The 19069-nt window shown below is 43.0% G+C and overlaps 1 protein-coding gene across 1 annotated transcript in view; it reads right to left on the bottom strand.

The window, feature by feature from the left end:
* SEMA3G (semaphorin 3G) overlaps positions 1 to 19069 on the bottom strand; it is a 222171-nt gene that overhangs the window by 41594 nt on the left and 161508 nt on the right. Inside the window, exons 3-5 of the mRNA XM_078661168.1 lie at positions 15474 to 15536; positions 8155 to 8274; positions 2 to 92 (exon numbers count right to left, since the gene is read on the bottom strand). Of these exons, the coding sequence (XP_078517294.1) occupies positions 2 to 92; positions 8155 to 8274; positions 15474 to 15536 (274 nt within the window). The remainder of the gene's footprint in view (position 1; positions 93 to 8154; positions 8275 to 15473; positions 15537 to 19069) is intronic.

Raw genomic sequence — 19069 nt, 5'->3', positions numbered from 1 at the left:
CCGATGAAGGTGCTGGCAAATGGCCGATTGGGGTCATGTGGACACTTGCCCCGCCCACTCTCCACATTACCAGGATCCAAGCTGAACATGTGCTGCTTGGGAAAAAGCAATTTCCAAGATGTGAAAATGGATGATGGCAGACTTGCAATTCTCAAAAATGGGTTTTGTGCCTCATTCTGAATCGTAACTTGGAGTGAGCATGAAAGGGGTGTCCCCTCTTATTTGCAATGAGATATATCAATGGTTTATGACCACATTTTCCATTTTTCTGTGGTCAATCGACTACTTAATTTACTGTTACTTGTGAGTTTAAATGTGACATTGAAAAAGGTATTAGTGGCACAAATTACTTTGACAAATTTTCACTGACATATAAGGATTTGACATACATTACATTTGTGGGAAAAGTTCCACATTTCGGTTAACCCATTTATACATCTGCCTCCATCCGCTACACAAATCTCGAATTTCAAACACTTAATATTATACATAGATGTATGAAAATCGAAGGAGTTTACCACTGCACACCCTGTTAAAAGTTGTGGTTATTTTTGTAAACTTATTGAAACTTCAGAAAGCTTTTTTTGTATTAAATGTGCGAGAAAAGGCCTGAAAACCAGCAAATAACCATCATGGTCAATTATTACACATATTTTAATGAAAAAAAGAAATCCCCTTTTCGTGGGAGAGTTTCCCCTCCCAAAACAAAGGTATTGCGGAAGAAACTTTGCAATAGCTGGACTAATGATCAAATCTTCGCACTGCACCTAAACATGAATTATGTCCAATTCTGAAGGTGTAATCTTAAGGTTTCTCACTCCAAACATAATGCAAACAAGATTTTTAGATCACACTACTTTCCTGGAACTGGAGTTAGGAAGCTATGATCTACATGCAGAATTTACAAAGTGAGAAAACTGGGTGAACTTTGCTGATTCAAGATAAAGCTGCTGAGCAGCAAGGTCTTGGGACAGGCTGATTAAAATCAATCCTGGTCAAAAATCCATTTACAAAAATAATCCAAAATTGATGAGAAAATGTATGTGTCAGAATATAAAAAATTCCAACAAGAAGGGAGAGAAGAAACATCAGAGAGGTTAGGTGTTTAGTATTCTGTTTTCAATTTCTATCCAGATCATAAACAGAAATTAGGCAACAGAGGATGAGGATAAATGGAGGCTGGAGATTAGAGCGAGTAGGATGAAATAGGTAAAGTGAAAAGGAAACAGGTTATGTAGAGAAGTTGGAAGAAAAAGATGTTGTCAGGGCTGGCTTTTGGCATAGGCGAGCTGGGCACTGACCCGGGCGCCAAGATTCAGAGGAGCGCACACAGCTGACCTTGCGAGTTGCCTTAAATAATGGTTTTGTTGGTTCATTAGATTCAGGCTGTCTATAAAATCTTCTTTTCTTTCCTTAGCCTTCCTCTGATTCACTTTCTACAACTTTCCTTCGCCTTCTCACCCTCGCTCCCCTTCTAATGACTATCACCTTCAGTTTAGCAACTGAATAGGTGTTTCTGGTGCAGGGACAAGGAGCAAATGGGTGTTCACAGTCTGGTCACTGCGCTGAGGTATCCAGCCAGGACGTGACCTGTGAGCACTAACGGGTCCCCACAAGGATCACCAATGGTAGGGGGGAGTAGTATAGGGAAGGCTTGGGGGAAGACGATTAGCAGGGAATACCAAATGTAGTTTCGCTTGGGGCGCTGTCCATTGAAAGGCCGGCCCTGTGTGCGGTTAAGTATGAGACAGGTAAAGGAAACGGAACAAGGCAGCACAGAGCAGGAGCACAGTGGTTGTGGAGAGAAGGGGTGAACGATGAAAATGAAACCAAGCAGCAGGAAAAGAGTAGGAGGGAATAGGAGGACATACCTGGGGCGAAGCTGGAAAAGTGGATTTTAAGGGGGTAACCTCACCAAACACACAAAGAACGAAAATCCTAGGCAAATAGAATGTACGTAATTCCGGGGAAAAGGTACTTGACTAACATTTTTCAAAATTAATGTCATTCTTCTGCATGGCATCGTCCACTTATCAGATGTCGGCCATTTTGGAAAGTTTGAATTTCCCAATGTAATTTCTTCAGTTTGTTTTTTCTAGAAATTCAATTGGAGTATCAGGAAGTGAGAGCATAAAACAGTGTAGACAAATATGTTGCAATTAATTACAGTTATAGAAATGGGATAAAAAGATTAGGTTGATATGGTGTGTGACAAGGTATTATTTTATTCCTGCACATAGAACATGTTATGAGCTCATGACACGAAACGAGAATCTAAATTAAATTCTTCCAGAATCTATGGAAGAGTTTTTAATGCTCTGAGTTTGAGAAGCCTGGCTCCCTTGAGTCCCAAATTGCGCTCTCTCTAATCTTCAGCGGTCACACACCTTCTAAAATAATTGTTTAATTTCTTAGAGGCTTTTTTCTTTGCTTACTTTAGATAGGCATTGATTTGAGGCCAATACCTGCCAGCCTGCACGTCTATAATTCATAATAATCAAACCGTTTTTTCGACCAATTTCCCAGCACATCATTGAACATTCCAGCGGCGTAGATTTTTGAGCGGGAAAACTACATGTCCGTCGGTTTCAAGGCTTCAAGCTGCGGTGCAGCAGGTGGTGGTGGGTGGAGGGAGGAATGGGTTAATTCCCAGCATCACTGTGTGTGGCTGGGTCTAAGGGGCTCAATGGGACCCGTGACACTGCTTTTATTAGCGAGGTTGAAGGTCACCAAAGGTGAAAGGTCAATGGTAGATAAACGTGCAGCTATGAGACATCAGGGAGGGCAGATGCGCAGTGTAATAAAGATTCTTCGACTCTTTCTTTGTGTTCTTGGCAATGAAATGGTGACGACATTTCCTGTCACTCGCGGTCTCCCCTTTTCACAACTGGACAGATGAGCCCAGAGATTGCGCGCGCTGCTGACCAGCGTCCACGGTCATGGCAAGCCCGGTGTCTGGTGACTTCTGAGCTGCCGCCCCTCTGGGCACAACAAGCAAATCTCTGTGCGCGCGATGGTGCCCGGAGTCGAAAGGCCAAGGTCCAGGCGAACAGTGGCATGTTGAAGAAACGACCACTTTATAGATCACAGACCAAATTAATTTACTGGACGCGCGTTAGGGCGCGAGGGAGACAAGGTCACCGTGAGTTCTGAATTCTTGCAGTTTAGTAACGATGAAGGGGCTGAGATTCTATTGCATGGGGCAAGGGAGAGGAGAAGAAACAGCACGAAAAAAGATAAAGAAGGGAAGAGGGGATGTACTGAAAGAGCGCGAGAGAGAAAAAGATTGAAAGAGGAAAGAGCGAGAGAGAGAGAGCGAAGGCACAGAAAGAAAGAGAGGAACAGAGAATGGGGGAGAGATTCTGAAGGAGTAAGAGGAAGAGAGACAAAGGAAAAGAAGGGGGAAGTCGAGACGAAAAGACCGAGAGAAAGAAGGAGACGGAGAGAAACACAAGGTCAGGGCTTTAAGTGGGACGGGTCCTACCGGAGCTCATCACCCCCCTTTGAGAGACCGCCCCCATTTATTTTATCCCACTTAAAGCCCTGCAGAAGGTGATAGAAAGAACCGTATTTTAGGCATCAAAGAACTTAGCCACGCACGTAGGAATGTCTGCCAATACAGTTCAGTAGCTTGTCCTCGGGTGACCTCGGAAGCTGGACCAGATATCAAGCTCATTTTAGTCAGTGAGTTGCTACAATGGATGCCTTGTGCTATAATCCAGCCGGGGCTAGTGTCTGTTCCCTGAACCTCTAGCTACAAGCAGGATGGCTCAGAGAGTCTGAGTTACTGCTGCAGCAATTGTGTGCCCAAAACACAAGTCTTCATCCAAAGTGAAGTGGACTGCCAACCCACAAATAAAGGGGCGTACAGTAAACTGCCCAGTGCCTCTAATTTTAGGCATCTGGTTAATATGGTCAAAGGAGAATCTTGGTCCATATTAGAGGTATGGACTACACTGGTCACAAGTTAATTTTTAGAGAGTCACTAATAGAGTGGCGGTTCCTCCGCTATGGTGGAGGAGCGTCAGCCCCCACCAGCCTCAAAACGTGAAAAATAAAACAATAATAAAATAGGTTTATTATCGTTTTATTTTTCCAAGTTCTAGTCTTTGGGACGAGGCCATCATGGAGGCAGTCAGGAGAGGAAGTGGTGGGCACTGCCATCAGTGTCGGTTTGGCTGGCCGTCTCAGGCTGGCCAAACCAGCATGCGCACTGAGCGGTCTCCATCCCAGCTGCATTGCTATTTTGGAGACAGCAAAGCACAGGCTCCCAGTCTCATGATGCTGCTTTCAAACATGAAAACAGCATCAGGATTGGCAGCAGGGATCCTGTGCCGCAGCGGGGACTCGCAGAAGAAGAGCGGCGGGCCTGTGTCAGGGAAGTTTTTCCTTTCTTCTGTTTTCGTCTGTTGACCTTACATTTAACTTTCTCTTACCGGCTTACGGCACCCATATCTCATCAACAACAGGTCCAAGGCTTTCAGTGACTGTGGCACCCTTAGAACACCAACATCACTCACTGGTTACTACTGCCAAATGGGGGAAGTCCTGGCTTAAGGTTCCTCTACCAAATCTTTATCAGTATCTCCAGAACGGAATGCTTCAGAGAGTTGGTCAAATGGTTGTTTGAACCCCGGATACCTAGCTTTAGCCACCTGGACTATAAGAAAATATAGTCAGAAGTAACATTGCTAATGTACTCTTGGGTGGCAGGAAGGGACATATGGATTTCTGCCAAGGTAGGCAGGTCAATGGGTGTTGTAAAGTCACTACCATCTGCAGAGCTTCAATGGGCCCTCAAGTAGTGCAGTTGTTTTATGTGTAAGCATGAATAGCTGATCTCCACATCCCTGTGGCTGCTGTGAATGCCACTTTCTTGAGTTACGTTCTACACACACGCCATCACCCATTTGCACAGTAACTGAACACTGATTTTGCAGTCATTCATCAGCACAGGAAGTGGCATCACTGCATTTCCCATCATCCCTATGCACAGCAAGCCACAGCTCTAGTTTCCTGACAAAACTGTCTTTAAAAGAAAGAGCCTAGCAAAAGGACTTCATTTCCCACTACCCATCTGTCCAGGAAGTTACATCAGTGGGGTTTGCATCATGCATCGGCACAGGAAGTGATATTACTGGTTTTCCTCCCATTGCACCATGCACTCCTTGAACGCTGGTAGAAGACGCAGTGCTGGGCTGTTGATTCATAAATGTAGTCATTATTACATATGAAGTGAAGGACCACACGTCAACACACGCGGCGGCTGCAAAGGTACTTACAGTACTCATTTTTTCTTGATAATATTAATGAATTTGATCACATGGATCTACCCATGAAAGTGTTGTTAATCTTCAAAAGATTGTTTTGTCCTGAAGAATGTCCTATACATTAACTACAAGAAAGACCGAAACGTCAACACATCAACCCATTTTCTATGTAACTGTTGTCCAATAATTGTGATTGGAGGAAATCTAGGCATGATGTATAGGCCAGTTTTCTTGATATCTTAGAGAAATGGGATTTGTTCCATTCTTGACTAGCAGAATATGTTATATATTAAGGTGAAACTTCGGTCATCAATGTTCTTGAAGCAACTCTGTACTCTTATAAATGTATATAATACACTATAAAGATACAAAAAAGAAATGCACCATGTTCTTTTGATTTTTTCTATGTGGTAATTTAAAACATGTCTTTGAAAATACATTTTATGATGCTACAGTAGAGCATCCTAAGTATTCATAAAAGCATTATTGTTTATGGAGTAAAACCACTTGTTGGCACATTTTACCTGATAATCTTTAGTACTCAAACCCACAAGGTCATATTGGGTTGCCCACATTTTTCAGAATAAATATCTTCAAGTGGCATTTTCAAAACTGTGATTTAAAATCCAAATTCACCTTAAATTATGATATTAAATTATGTATTCCAGAGATACCAAACATGAACCCATTTGGAAATTACACTTATAAAATGAAATAAGGTAACTCCAATATTATTCTATCGGAGAGGTAGGTCTTGCTGTAGTGAAAAACGAATGTAAGGTTTTTCACTACCAAGACATGTAAAACGTAAAAGTACATGCCCTACCTTTTAAATACATTGTACCCTGCCTTCTGTGCAGACCAGGACATACCTTAGGGATGACTGATTGACTGGTGTGTATTAAAAAGGAAGGTTTGTGCCAGGGGCGTATCACAGGCCCACGCAGCCCCCGCGGTGCGGGGGGGCCTCTAGCTCCAAGGGGCCCCCTCGGCACTGCACTGTGGCCAGAGAGCTGCTGATTGAGCCCGGAGGGGGCCCCTCTAAGTACCTTGCAGGGAGGCCCCCTCACTTTTCGTTACGCCCGTGGTTTGTGCCTTGCAAAAGGTTTATTTTGACAGGTTGAAATGACAGGTTAGAACTACACACAGGCTGAAATGGCAGGGTTGAGACATCTTTAAAGAGCTAGTTAACTGGGTAGCACAATCAGTGCTGCAGGTCCACTGGTAGCATTAAATATACAGGCCCTATGCACACACAGTGCCACTTTAATGGGGACTTACAAGTAAATTAAATGTGCCAGTTGGGGATAAGCCAATGTTAGCATGTCTTAAGGAGTGAGGACGAGAACTTTAGCACTGGGTAACAATGGTAAAGTGTGCAGAGTCCTAAGGCCAGCAAAAATGAAATCAGCAAAAATGGTGGAGAAGGCAAAACGTTGGAGGGAAGACCACCCTGAAGCTGGCAGCTCTCACTAATACTCTCTATGCTGGGATCACCAAGCACTCACTAAAAGACTACAAACCATCCAGAACTCAGCAACCAGATTCATTATCAACCTTCCATACACAACTCACATCACACCACACTTCAGGGAGCTCAACTGGCTCCCCATATACAAATTCCTCACACACACATTCAAGTTGCTACACAATGTAGGCCTACCCTCATCTAAACAGTCACTCCTCCTTCCACCAACCTTCCAGACACCGTCACTCTACAGGGCTCCTACTCATACACTTCCCACGCATATACAGAATAATATCAGGAAGACAGGTGTTCTCTTAAATATTTCCTAAACCTTTGAATGGGCTTCAACCCCACAACAAACCTTCTTCTTCTTTTCTTGAATTCCGCAAGAAGCTGAAGACCTACCTTTTCCATTAACCAAACTGGTCCATGGCCATTAGGACCAAAAAGACAGGTAAATCCATAATCAAGCAAAAGAGGCAGGATGTCACAGCAGACTATACATGAGAAACGTCTGCCCAAACAGTACCTGTGCATGTGAAACTTGAGCTGGTGACTCAAGTAGTGGCCTCTCTGCCAAGGTACATCACAGATTGCCTTCCATCCGAACCTGCTTAGAAACTTGATCTGTCATCTACAGTAGATTGACAATGTCCCTTCTGAGGATAAAATGAGGGCAAAACCCATACTTTCCTCCAAGGGTGTTTGTGCGTTTATCAGTGATCGGCCTGAGTTCAGCTGACATTGACTTATGGGTCGCGCCTCATGTAAAACAGTAATCGTAGGTGGGCGATCTTTGTCAGTGCTCATAACTATTGTGTGGTAGTCCCCCTCCTTCAGTGTTAGGAGTTTTTTGCAGCCTAATGGATTAAGCCAAGGTGTAAACTCTGCCCGTAGTTCTTTTTCAAGTGTCAGTACACAGCTGGCCTTTTCTGTTTCTTGCTGCATCTGTGGGCTTCATGTACAGACATTTGGAAGGTTAGGTAATTTGCTCCATTAAAGAGCCATCCCTTCAAACTTACCATCTTCTCCTGGCACGAGTAGTATGTGGCTCACCAAAAAGTGCTTCAACACCTTGTCAGGGGTAGTAAGCGCTATAGAAATACAATTACATGCACATTCCTCTCTCTTCCTATTTATGCTGATCCATGAGCAGTTCTTTCATTACAAATAATTGAATTGGAAAGTACTTTTCTTGTTGTTTGGCTCCTTGGTATCAATATTCTTTCAAGAGCCATGTGCCTGTTTCCTTACCTTCACATATCTTCCCTTGCATCTTCCCACACCTTTTCCCACTGCCTCAGGTAATTCATCCATACCCTCATGCCCCTTTCAATTATCTCAGATGCACCAATCAATGTAGGCTTGTACACTTTCTATACACTCTTATCCCTCTGTTTGTATGCGATTGCCTACCTCTCCTCGATGCCCCACGTACACGAAGGCGCAGACTGGGTGGAAGGCACCGGTGCCACAAGCCAGTAGATGTGTCCGGTTGAAGGGGTGCAGCAAGCGGATATAGTTGGCACACTCCGTCTGTGAGAAGACACGGCAAAAGTGAGGGTTAATTGTTGGAGACGTTTATGTGGTGGATGTATGACGTTACAACGCAGGCTATTACAATGCCTGCCTTTACAACGCGGTTTTTACATCGCAGTCCATTACAACGCATAGCGCTTTGGGGTGCTGGATAGTGAATAGTTTAATTTACTATTCCAACTCCAGTCCCCGTGGACACTAGGGAAGGTTATTGGATAGTAAATTAACCTATTTCCTATCCTAGAGCGCCCCCCAGAGCAATGCGTTGTAATAGTTTGCGTTGTAATGACCGCGTTGTAATGGTAGTGCGTTGTAAAAGTTTCGTTGTAACGGTTGTTCACCTTATGTGGTTTAACTCCTTGACTGATGAAGCTATTAGTCTCATAAGGCTTTTCTGTTTCAGGCTCCCTAAACTGTTGTAAAATAATGATTTTGATTAAGAGTTTTTAATATATCAGAGGATTATTGTTTAACTCTTTGTTGCTTTTTGTAATACATTGAGGAAAATATGACCTGTAGTTAAAGTGTCAAGTATCTAGGGGTGTGCAAAATGTGTGTAATTTGCTTCTGCATAATTATACAAAATATCGAAAAAATGCAGCATTATACAGAATTACATGAGATTCAAAACCGCATTTGGAGCTATATTTTAGTGTGAAATGCATACTCGTGTGATGCATTTTGTGCTAAAAGAATGCTGCAAAAACATAAGAGCTGCAAACACCAACCACTTGCATTCTGGACATGCGCAAAAAAATTTCCACACGAATAGTGTGTAATTACATGACACAGCATTATTGCATAATTTCGGGAACTTCTTGTAACACACATAATGAAAAATGTCTGCAATTGCACAAGGTTATGCCGGAGTAAGTGAAATGTCGACCAGGCCTAAAACGAGGAGGGTTCTGATCCAGTACTCAACACTTAACCATATTTTGTGTTCCTATCATGTAAACCTACCTCTTTATCTACCAGTTTCCTTGTCTGACAAAGTCAAGAGCAAGTAGCAGAGATATGTGTATTTGGTCAGCCTAGTGTCAGTAAAGATCTATTTGTGCAATCTGAGCTGTGAAATGTTGGGAGATGACTCCTTAACCCCTGAAGACTCCAGGCCCAGCCATGGTGTGTGACTCACGGAGAGTCAGACACGTCTGTCCGTCATCCATCTCTAAACTCCGGGACAAAAGCAGGAAGTTGATGCGCCCCTCAGCTGCTCACACTAGTGTGATAGTAGCTTCCATTTCCGTAGTTCTGACTCATTTGTAGAGGCGTGTTCCAGTCTTTGCCTTCCAGCTGGGAATTGGGAAAGTGTGAGACCTGTCTCTGAGGCAGGGTCACGTCACACAGCGGCAGCACAATGCAGGAAAAAAAGGTCTTTCCATTGTTTAGGGCTCACATTTCCTGTATTGGCCCTGGAGAGCTGCCCGGTGAACTTCCAAGTCACTGTATTGCTGGTTTACAGGCTTCAACGAACGACATTTACACAGAATTGCTTTACACAGGAAAGCACTTTTGTGGCCACACAAGTGATTAGACTACCATCACATACTTAGGTACTCGATAGATATTAAACAATGTTTAAGCTTTCCTCAGCCATGTCAGTTACACTAGAGGCAACAGCACAGCACAAATAACAAGGGTATCTACAGTGCAAGTGACACACACACACACACACACACACACTGAATATCACTGTTAGTGATGGTGCATGCCTTCCTCAAACAAAATGAGGGCACAGTGGAGGCATGGACAACACAAAGCATCAAACACATGTACACACACAGATACACTCATGCAAGTAGTAGACCGTAGGCAGTGGCAGAGAAGATTTTGTGTCACACACAACCAAAACTGGTACAGTGGGGTATGTCACAAGGTTTCTTTGCATACTGCAAGGCCAGCTTCCTGTAACTCTGTTCCAGTAAGGCTGATATATGTAAAAGTTCACCTGCCACTGTCCTGCTCACATTCTTGAAAAGGTAATATTTAGCAGAACATTAATAAAACATGCATATTTAGTTGCAAAAAGGAAAAACAGGGAAACTCCAAGAGTTCGAGAGAGATGCAAGGAGCATTGTGTATTTAAGACAGGTATGGACAAAGGAACAGTACCAGCACTGTTTACATTGGATGTGAGCGTAACCCAAAAAACTTGCGCCCATCAGTACTCATGAAATATAAAGTGAACGGCGCAAGTGACACAGCGAAGGACGGCGCAGGGCAGACAATAACTACAATATTAACAAGATACTTTTTGGTTCACAAGTGTTTTTTTACAGAGAATACATTGTAATGAATTAACAATTTTGTGCACCAGAGAGTTGCGCCAAGAGTTGCGCTGGGAGGTCAACGGCGTTTCGACCTGTAGTAAATTATGGTCTTACCATGACTCGACGTCCCTCCAGCTCCTTGAAAATAACTACGGTCACCCCGGCTGGTGGTGCACCTTGACTCTTAGATTCCCTATCCCATCTCAAAGATTCATTGTTCCCCGTCCTGGAATTACTTCCAGATCAGCACGAACAAAATTGTAACCTGGTCCTGAAGATGGCCTTAACTTACACTTCCTTCGCTGTGTCATTTGTCACTTACGCCGTTCATGTTTCACAAGCACTTGGAGCCTCCCAGTTTTTCCTTTTTGCAACGAAATGTGCATGTTTTATTAATGGTCTGCCAAATATTATCTGTTGAGACGTTATTTTTGTTACATACATTCATCACCCAAGTCTCAACTGGGTAAACAGGTGATCTGTTGTCTGATTCCACATTCTTGAAAAGGTATTCCCCTGATTCACACTTGTGCTGAGATGGGTTTTCCAGAAGAGGATGAAAAGGAAAAGACGTGTTTTGTTACTTCTGTACAATTTTATATATTTTGTATTTTATTGTTTTTGTGCCCAGACTTTTATATTAATCAAATAGGAAGTTAATTGAATAGGTAGTTATTGGAGGAGTCTATGTGCAGTCGGTCTTTCCATGACTAAAACTTTGAATATCAATATGTAATGAACCTGTAAGTCCTTCCCCTAGTAGAGGAGGGGGCTCCATAAATAGTATGCAAACTTTATCAATTTGTGTATTTATTTTTAGGCCATTTGCAGGGTGTCACTTGTCACGAGGACCTCTTTACAAGTTGGCCGGACTTTGCAGGGGAGAAAGTGTAGTTCCTGAATTCAATTTATCGGTTGGTATCTCCTCTGCAAAGTCTGCTCATTATCGTTTTTTTCTCCGATATGGGGAATCTATGCACGCACTCAGAATTATTGGGTGTTTTAACTTGCAGTTTTTCACCATTTCATCAAAAAAGAAGCAGACATATACTGCCTTCTCTAAGCAGACACGTAGGCCCTGATTACAATTAAAGGTACTATTTATTGCATATGGTAAATAACAATACCACAGAGTTTGTTATTTATCGGGTGCAATGAATAGCACCTGTTACAAGTTTCTGGGGAATAACGGGGCATATTATCAAGGGATTTATCTCCGCTTTTTTGGCTTTAAAAGCCAAGAAAGCTATCAGCAACAGGGTGCTAACACGCAAATTTGCATGTTAGCACCCTTTTTCTCTACGCTTCCGCTTGTATCTCTAATGAGATGCAAAGGGGGCGTTCCAGAGAAAAATAATAGGAGAAATGTTGTTAAGCGACATTTCTCCTATTATCAAGGATTTCGCTAACCCTGTTAGTGATAAAAAAAGCAGCATTAACCGCGGTTAGCACTCCTTTTTTTACACCTGATATTTTCCTGACTTAGCCATGATATCCTATGGAAGGTGGATATCATGGCTAAGTTTGTGAGCCCCTATCATCAAGCTAACGTCAAACTGCGAGAGATTATCGTTGGTTTTTCAGTGATAATCTCTCATTTGGCAGTTAGCGCGAGGATTTTTATCACTTCTGAGATAAACCATGCTAATAGCAAGTTATCTCTGCGATAATTTCCGGCGATGCTTAGCGTTAAAAAATTTGTTGCTAAGCATCGTTAGCGATAAATATCGCTAATCGTTGGTAATATGCCCCAACATGTTTAACGCACGAAAATCCACATGATACGATAATTACTGTATGGTATTCCCCTGTTAAATTTCCTCAGCTTTGACCTGCCAAAATTTAACAAAGATTGAAATATTTAGTGCAGCCGATAAATATAGGATGCATTAAATAATAACTTGTAACTTCAACCTGTGCCTAAACATGGGTTTATGCACAGGTCTGAATTTACCACCCATCTCGTAATCAGGGTCAAAGTGCTTTCAAGACATTGATTCAAGGCATGTTTTTGCCTGTCCAAAGGAAGCAATGAATGCTCCCCCAACTGCAGTAGTGGGTGGATGGGTGCTAGGCTGTACTGCTACCCTCAGTCCTTTCCTGCAGCAATTCTCTGAGGGCTGCTGTCTCCAAGCTTGGAATTATCTTTTCTCCAGTTATCGCACAAGATAGTTTTGGACCCTGACACATTAGTCATTTTGCATGGAAGTATACAAACATATTTTGTATTGATTTAGGTTGTGTTCCGTTTGCCGTACTCCGTATTTTTATGTACAGATGGCTGTCAATGTTAATTCCGTAGGTGGTGCAATCAGGTTAATCCTCCTGAGTATGAGGATGGAATCTAGAAAGTGAGTTAATGCGAACCTCTATTAAAGAGGTTCATACATTTATGCACTCAATAACAATATAGTTCATGTAAATACTCTTTAGTCCATTTGTTGAGAAAATTCTTTCTTTATTGGGTAGTACAATTTCTCAATATTTTTGTTGCTTGCATCCAATTGATGTGGTCCTATGTTATTGCATCATAACGTTAATCAATCATGAATGGACATTTAACTCTGCCCAATGCACTTTGGGCGGGTGGCCCTTCGTCAGGGGCTCTGTGATTGTAACATTGATAACATTTCAGGTTCAGAACAGGGCGGTCACATCCTTAATGGTATCACTATAATCATAATGCATATCCACGATAGATCAATTCATAATACTGTGCATGATGAAATTGTAGGTGTTATACAAGGACCCGTGAGTGAACCTTGTGTATTGCTCTTCTTAAGAGCCTTCAATGACTTAGTGCCTCATGTGTTGTGGACAAACAAAGACCGTAATGGCCCTCTAGCATACAAAGATGCTCCAGGTAAAACGCCGTAATGTCCCGACATGTGGTAGAAAAAGTGACCCAGGTTATCGGTAGAATAACAACTTCAAATAATACACTTACATCTGTAATTAGATCGTGCTTTCAGAGCCCGTAAGCGTTCTGTCAATTATTCGAAAAAGGATTAAGGGCCAGATGTAGGTCACCAAATACCGGTCGGTAACGGCCGATTTCGGCCGTTGCTGACCAGTATTTGGTGATTGAGATGTAGGGGGCCTTAAATTTACCGATTCGGTATATTTACAGAATCGGTAAATTTACAGATTCTGTAAATTACCGAATCGGTAAATATACCGAATCTCACATTTGTGATGTAGGTGGCACTGAAAACAGTGCCACCGGCCCTTAAGAATTCGTTATTTACCATGACATACTATGTCATGGTAAATAACGAATTCCTGTGTACATGCACATCTGTGCATGTACACCTGTGCCATGTGGCACACATACATGCCCTTAGGGCCCTAAGGGCATGTATGTGTGCCACATGGCACACAAGCCAGAATCAGGGATGCAACAGGGTGTCAAAGTGACACCCTGTCCCCCTTGCAAATTCGGTATTTTTACCGAATCTGTATTTACCGATTTGGTAATTGACATTGATTCCTATGGGCCTCAAGGCCATAGGAATCAATGCCAATTACAGAATCGGTAAATACCGATTCATTAATTACCGAATCATACCGATTCGGTAATTAATTCGGTAAAATTACCTACATCCCGATTGCCAGTTCTTAAATACCGAATCGGTATGATTCGGTATTTAAGAATCGGTAATCTGGGATTACCTACATCGGGCCCTAAGTATCTTACGTAAAAGTAAAATCTCATGTCCAGAATGCTCTGAAAGAGTGGATGACTCGTATGTGGTTATCCGATTGTAGAAGTAAATTTAAAGTGTAAACGCGCGAATTTAACCCAGAAGCGTTTCGGCTTTCCAGAAGCGAATCGTATACTGTGCGATAGTACTGGAAAACAGACTATGTTTTCCGTGTGATGCTAAGGAACGACGAGTTGTCAAAAACGTTAGACATTGCAAATATATTATGGTGCACCATAATTGGCCAGACGTGCAAAAAATGCTGGTAGTGGCGTGGTATCTAATGTCCTAAAAAATTTACGGAAAAGCATGAACCGGAGTGGAGAACAGTGGTTCACGAACGCGGCCCGACATAACATCGGGCGTGTCTAATGTGAAACAATATGTGACTCGAAACCGAAAAAGACGGGTCTACTGAGTCGGAATGTGGGCTTCCCTAACTGAAGAACAGGTACAATGATTGTGTGATTGATAGTTGTGTAACTGCATGTAACTATGTGATAAAAGGTAATTCTATTATGTATTGGGCACACTTTCCCTGTTTGCTCCCTGGCACACTTTCCCTGTCCCAGGGCAGCGCATTCAAGTGAAATACCAATACGCCTCCATTTTTAACGTGGATTAGAGATCCCCTTGCAGGCGGGTGCAGTGAGTGACGTCACCCACCTACAAGTGAATGTCTTGGGGGTCCATAAGACCCTCTTTCCCCCTTCCAGAGGGCAGCTATCAGCAGGCGCACTGAGGTGGAGCCTCCCGAGAGCTTCTTCGCCTCTGCACCGGAGTCTGTAATAGGGCACGGGCGAAGAGGCAAAGAGATTCCCTCCTTTGTATAGGGCACTCCCCCATGCAAATGAGGGAACACCCTCATCAGAAAGCGCTGGCGCTGTATGTGCAATAGCAGTTTCAGTATTACAGAAGTGGGTGCAAAAGCATCTGCGGCCCCTGCTGTAATACCAAAGTGCCCCAGAGGTGTGCAAAGCAGGTGCAAACATCGGTTGTGCGCCCAGGACACTTAGTGGAATACGGCCCCAGGTGGAACAACATCACTCGTAGTGAGTGCCCAAGACAGTGTTTCATGCCATTGCATTTGTTGCATATAAATGATAACTACAATGGCAATATATAAATGTAGTCTGCTCAGTTTGTGGGTATACTTACATTGTTCACCCTGAGTGTGGGGCTTGAATATAATGGTGTAGGGACCGGTGATCTCACTTACCATGGGGTCTTTCCCATTCATGATACACTCCTCCCGTTGACCATCTGCCGGCGGCCAATGAATCTTAAAGTGAGAGACACAAACAGCAAAGCATCAGTAATCCAACCCTTCATAAATGAGGCAAGCATAAAAGGCAAGCAAAAAACAAGCACTGACCAAGCAATAGGTCCGAACTTAGCAAATTTGAGCCTGGGCAGAGCATGTGCTGCTCTGCGACTCATGCTATAATGTACATTGTAAACAAAAGGCGTTAGGTCCTTTGTGTGGTGAGGGCTAGACCTAGTAACAATAGTAAACAACACAAAATGCCCAAACCACAGTGATTCAATACAATTTTTTGATATAGGGTAAGAAACACTTTATTGTTACTTCCCTGGACACCATTATTTTGTGTCAATCATTTTATATTTTTCTATAATTTGAAAAATAATTGCTGACAGAAAAAGAGACATTGATTGCAAATGTTTACAAATATTTACAAGACTAAACGAATTTTAGCAAACATTAAAGGCAAAGACTATTTACACATTTAGAAAACATTAGAACACACATTAGAAAATACTCTCACATCAGACATTGTTGAAAAAATAAATACAAACATTTCAATTACAAACAACAAAAAGTTTACACTGAATGAGAGAAACTGGGGGTTGGGAAGATAAATGATTAAATGTCTTATATAACTTTTAACGCTGGACCAGCCGGTCCTAGCTTTAGTACAACAGTAATACTTTGTATCTCCCAACCAATACTGCCGACGCGTTTCTAGACCAGACTGGAGTCACTGGTCTGTCATCAGGGCTGTATGTATCTTGTATCTGTGGGATACAAAAGCAATGTTTTGCTTAATCTAGTGTGTGGGCTCCTTATTCTCATAGAATAGCTGTAATGTCAGGGTGCGCTACATACCAAGGCTGCTCAGTGTAGAATTTCAGAGGGGGTCTTTTGGAGGTCCGTTTAAATGAATAACGTGGCCAAGCAGAGAAGCCTACAAGAGTTTAAGGGATGTTTTTAGTTTTTATAATTACATGAGTGGTACAATATATTCACTAGCTGAAACATTTTAGGAAGTTGGAAGCGTACCTTTTACTTCAAGTAGCGCCGAGTGCTGGCAGGATCCATTAGAAGCGGCGTGGTGGTCCGGATTAGTGTGAAGCATTGCTCCACTTATTTATCCCACACCAACAAACCACAACTCTGACGGTGTTGGCCTCAATTTAGACGACTGCCTTCTCTCTCTCTCTCTCTTTGACCAAACAATGGCGGCCAATCTAGGTCTGGCCTTTGACGAGGAAGAAATTCAATCCATTTTAAATGACAATCCCAGTATGTTGGAATCTATGCCAGTCCAACCAGTAAGCAATGAAGATGGATGGCAAAAGATTCTAATTTCGAAAAAGAGCTATTCCCGCACCTGTGTACATGGGATAGCTATGGCCGAGTATCTCCGGGGCAACGGTGCGCCATCTGGACTGATAGTCACTAATGCACCTAGACTCTTTCTAGAAGACAAAGATTTCTTACGTGACTGGGCACTAATAGCGTGGAAATGTACACGTGACTGGCTCGTGTTGATAATAAAAACTGCAAAACGAGTCTCCGATAAAATGCTTGTGGAGATTCAAGTACTGGAGGGTCAAATTAGGACTAAGATCACAGGGAAGCTATTCACCAAACAGCAAGATGAGAATAATAAAACTACCAAAGAATTTAAAGACTCTGTTCTGTTTGCAAAGCTTGAAAAGTGCAAAAAAGACCTTGCAAAATTTGCTATGGATAAGGTTTATCCCTATACCAGTGCCACCTACGTACCACCTACATACAACAGAAATGGACGTAGAGGGGGTTCTACCTACGGTACTTCAACATCTGAGGACAACTCTAGTGACTCAGACTCGAGTAATCAAGGATACTCCACTAACCAGCAACGAGGCAGAGGAAACAGAAGAAACTGGAGAGGCCAAAATTAGGGCCCCAACCAATTTAATCCATGGTGGTCACCCAATCCTTGGATGACTGGCGGCCCTTTTCCTCCACAACCGATGGGTCCCTTTGGTCCAATGCCCTTCCCTCAAAATCAGAATATGCAGCCTTTTTTAGGGTTCGGCCAAGGAAGGGCCAGAGGCAGAAGACGATCCTCTCGAGGAACAGTACAGTGGACTGTCCCCCCACAAACAATGGGTCTACGGAGTGGCAAACAAATACCCCAAGACCAAGCGGGACGAGTACAGAGACCGTCTGATCATCAACCTAAGCTCCAGGGAGCTCTCTTCCACGGAAACCCAAGTGTTGAATCGAGGCCTAGGTTTTGTTCAGACTACGACTGGAGATCCTTTTCAAACCAACATAGAGATTGCTCAGCTCTTCAGGAAGGTCAGGCTACATTTTTTCTTTTTGAAGTCAGAGAGCCTTCCTATTGAATCCAACACAGGTCTAAAAAAAGCCTCTAACTTTACGTCTCTACCTCATACTATTCCAACTAAAGTCTTAACCTTTGAGGAGGCGGTGAGACATGATATACAGGCTCTGTTTACAAGGCCCAACAATCCATTCATGAACCTATCGAAGCAAGAACAGCAGGCCCTGTCGGGACTAGCAAAAGACATCAAGCCTGCAGACAAGGGTGGGGCGACGGTGCTTATGGATATGAGCACCTACAGGCAGGAATGTCTCAGACAATTGAGCGACACAAACTCATATATTCCTTTGTCCGTAGAACCGACAAAGAGACTTTCACTCAATATCAAACACCTTACTGAGGAGGCACTGTCAGAAGGTTGGATTACGGCAAATGAGGCCTCCTTCCTCTGCACCTCCAATCCGGTGATGCCATATTTTTATGTGCTCCCGAAGGTTCACAAACAACAACGCCCGCCACCAGGACGTCCTATAATCTCCGGTATCGTTCCATTTTGGAACCGTTATCGACATTTGTCGACATCTTTCTGCGACCCTTGGTAAAACGGATGCCAACTTACATCCAAGACACGAAGGATTTGCTGGGAGCTCTACCTAATATTGAGTTTGATACCACCTTGGATATCTTGGTATCCTTTGATGTAGAGTCCCTCTACACCTCGATACCACAAAATGAGACACTAGAGGTGGTTGAGAAATTACTACGAGAACAAAGTTGGGACTCCATCACTCCGGTATCCTTCGTCATGGAACTTGCCACTATGGCAATGAAAGAGAACTTCTTTCGGTTTGAGGAGACGATGTTCCTCCAGATATCAGGGACCAGCATGGGCAGTGTTTTTGCCCCATCCTTAGCAAACCTCTATGTTCACAAGTTCGAACAAGATCGTGTACTATCATCTACCAATCCCTATTTACCATCGATAAGGGTTTGGAAACGCTACATAGATGACATTCTGGTAGTGTGGCGAGGGACTGAGAGTGAATTAAAGGCCTTTCATTTATGGCTGAACAATCAGAACATGTTCTTACGCTTCACCATTGAATTCTCGGAAACCACCATGGCATTTTTGGACCTACGTATCACGGCTACAAGAGGGGGCTTGGTGTCTGAACTGTATAAGAAACCTATGGCACGAAATTCATTGCTCCAATATGATAGCTGTCATCCGAAGGCG

The sequence above is a fragment of the Lissotriton helveticus genome, chromosome 9 (genome assembly GCF_964261635.1).
Source record: "Lissotriton helveticus chromosome 9, aLisHel1.1, whole genome shotgun sequence".
In the NCBI taxonomy this organism is placed as follows: Eukaryota; Metazoa; Chordata; class Amphibia; order Caudata; family Salamandridae; genus Lissotriton; species Lissotriton helveticus.
The sequence above is the reverse complement of the archived record's forward strand: the minus strand, read 5'-3'. Positions and strand labels throughout refer to the sequence as shown.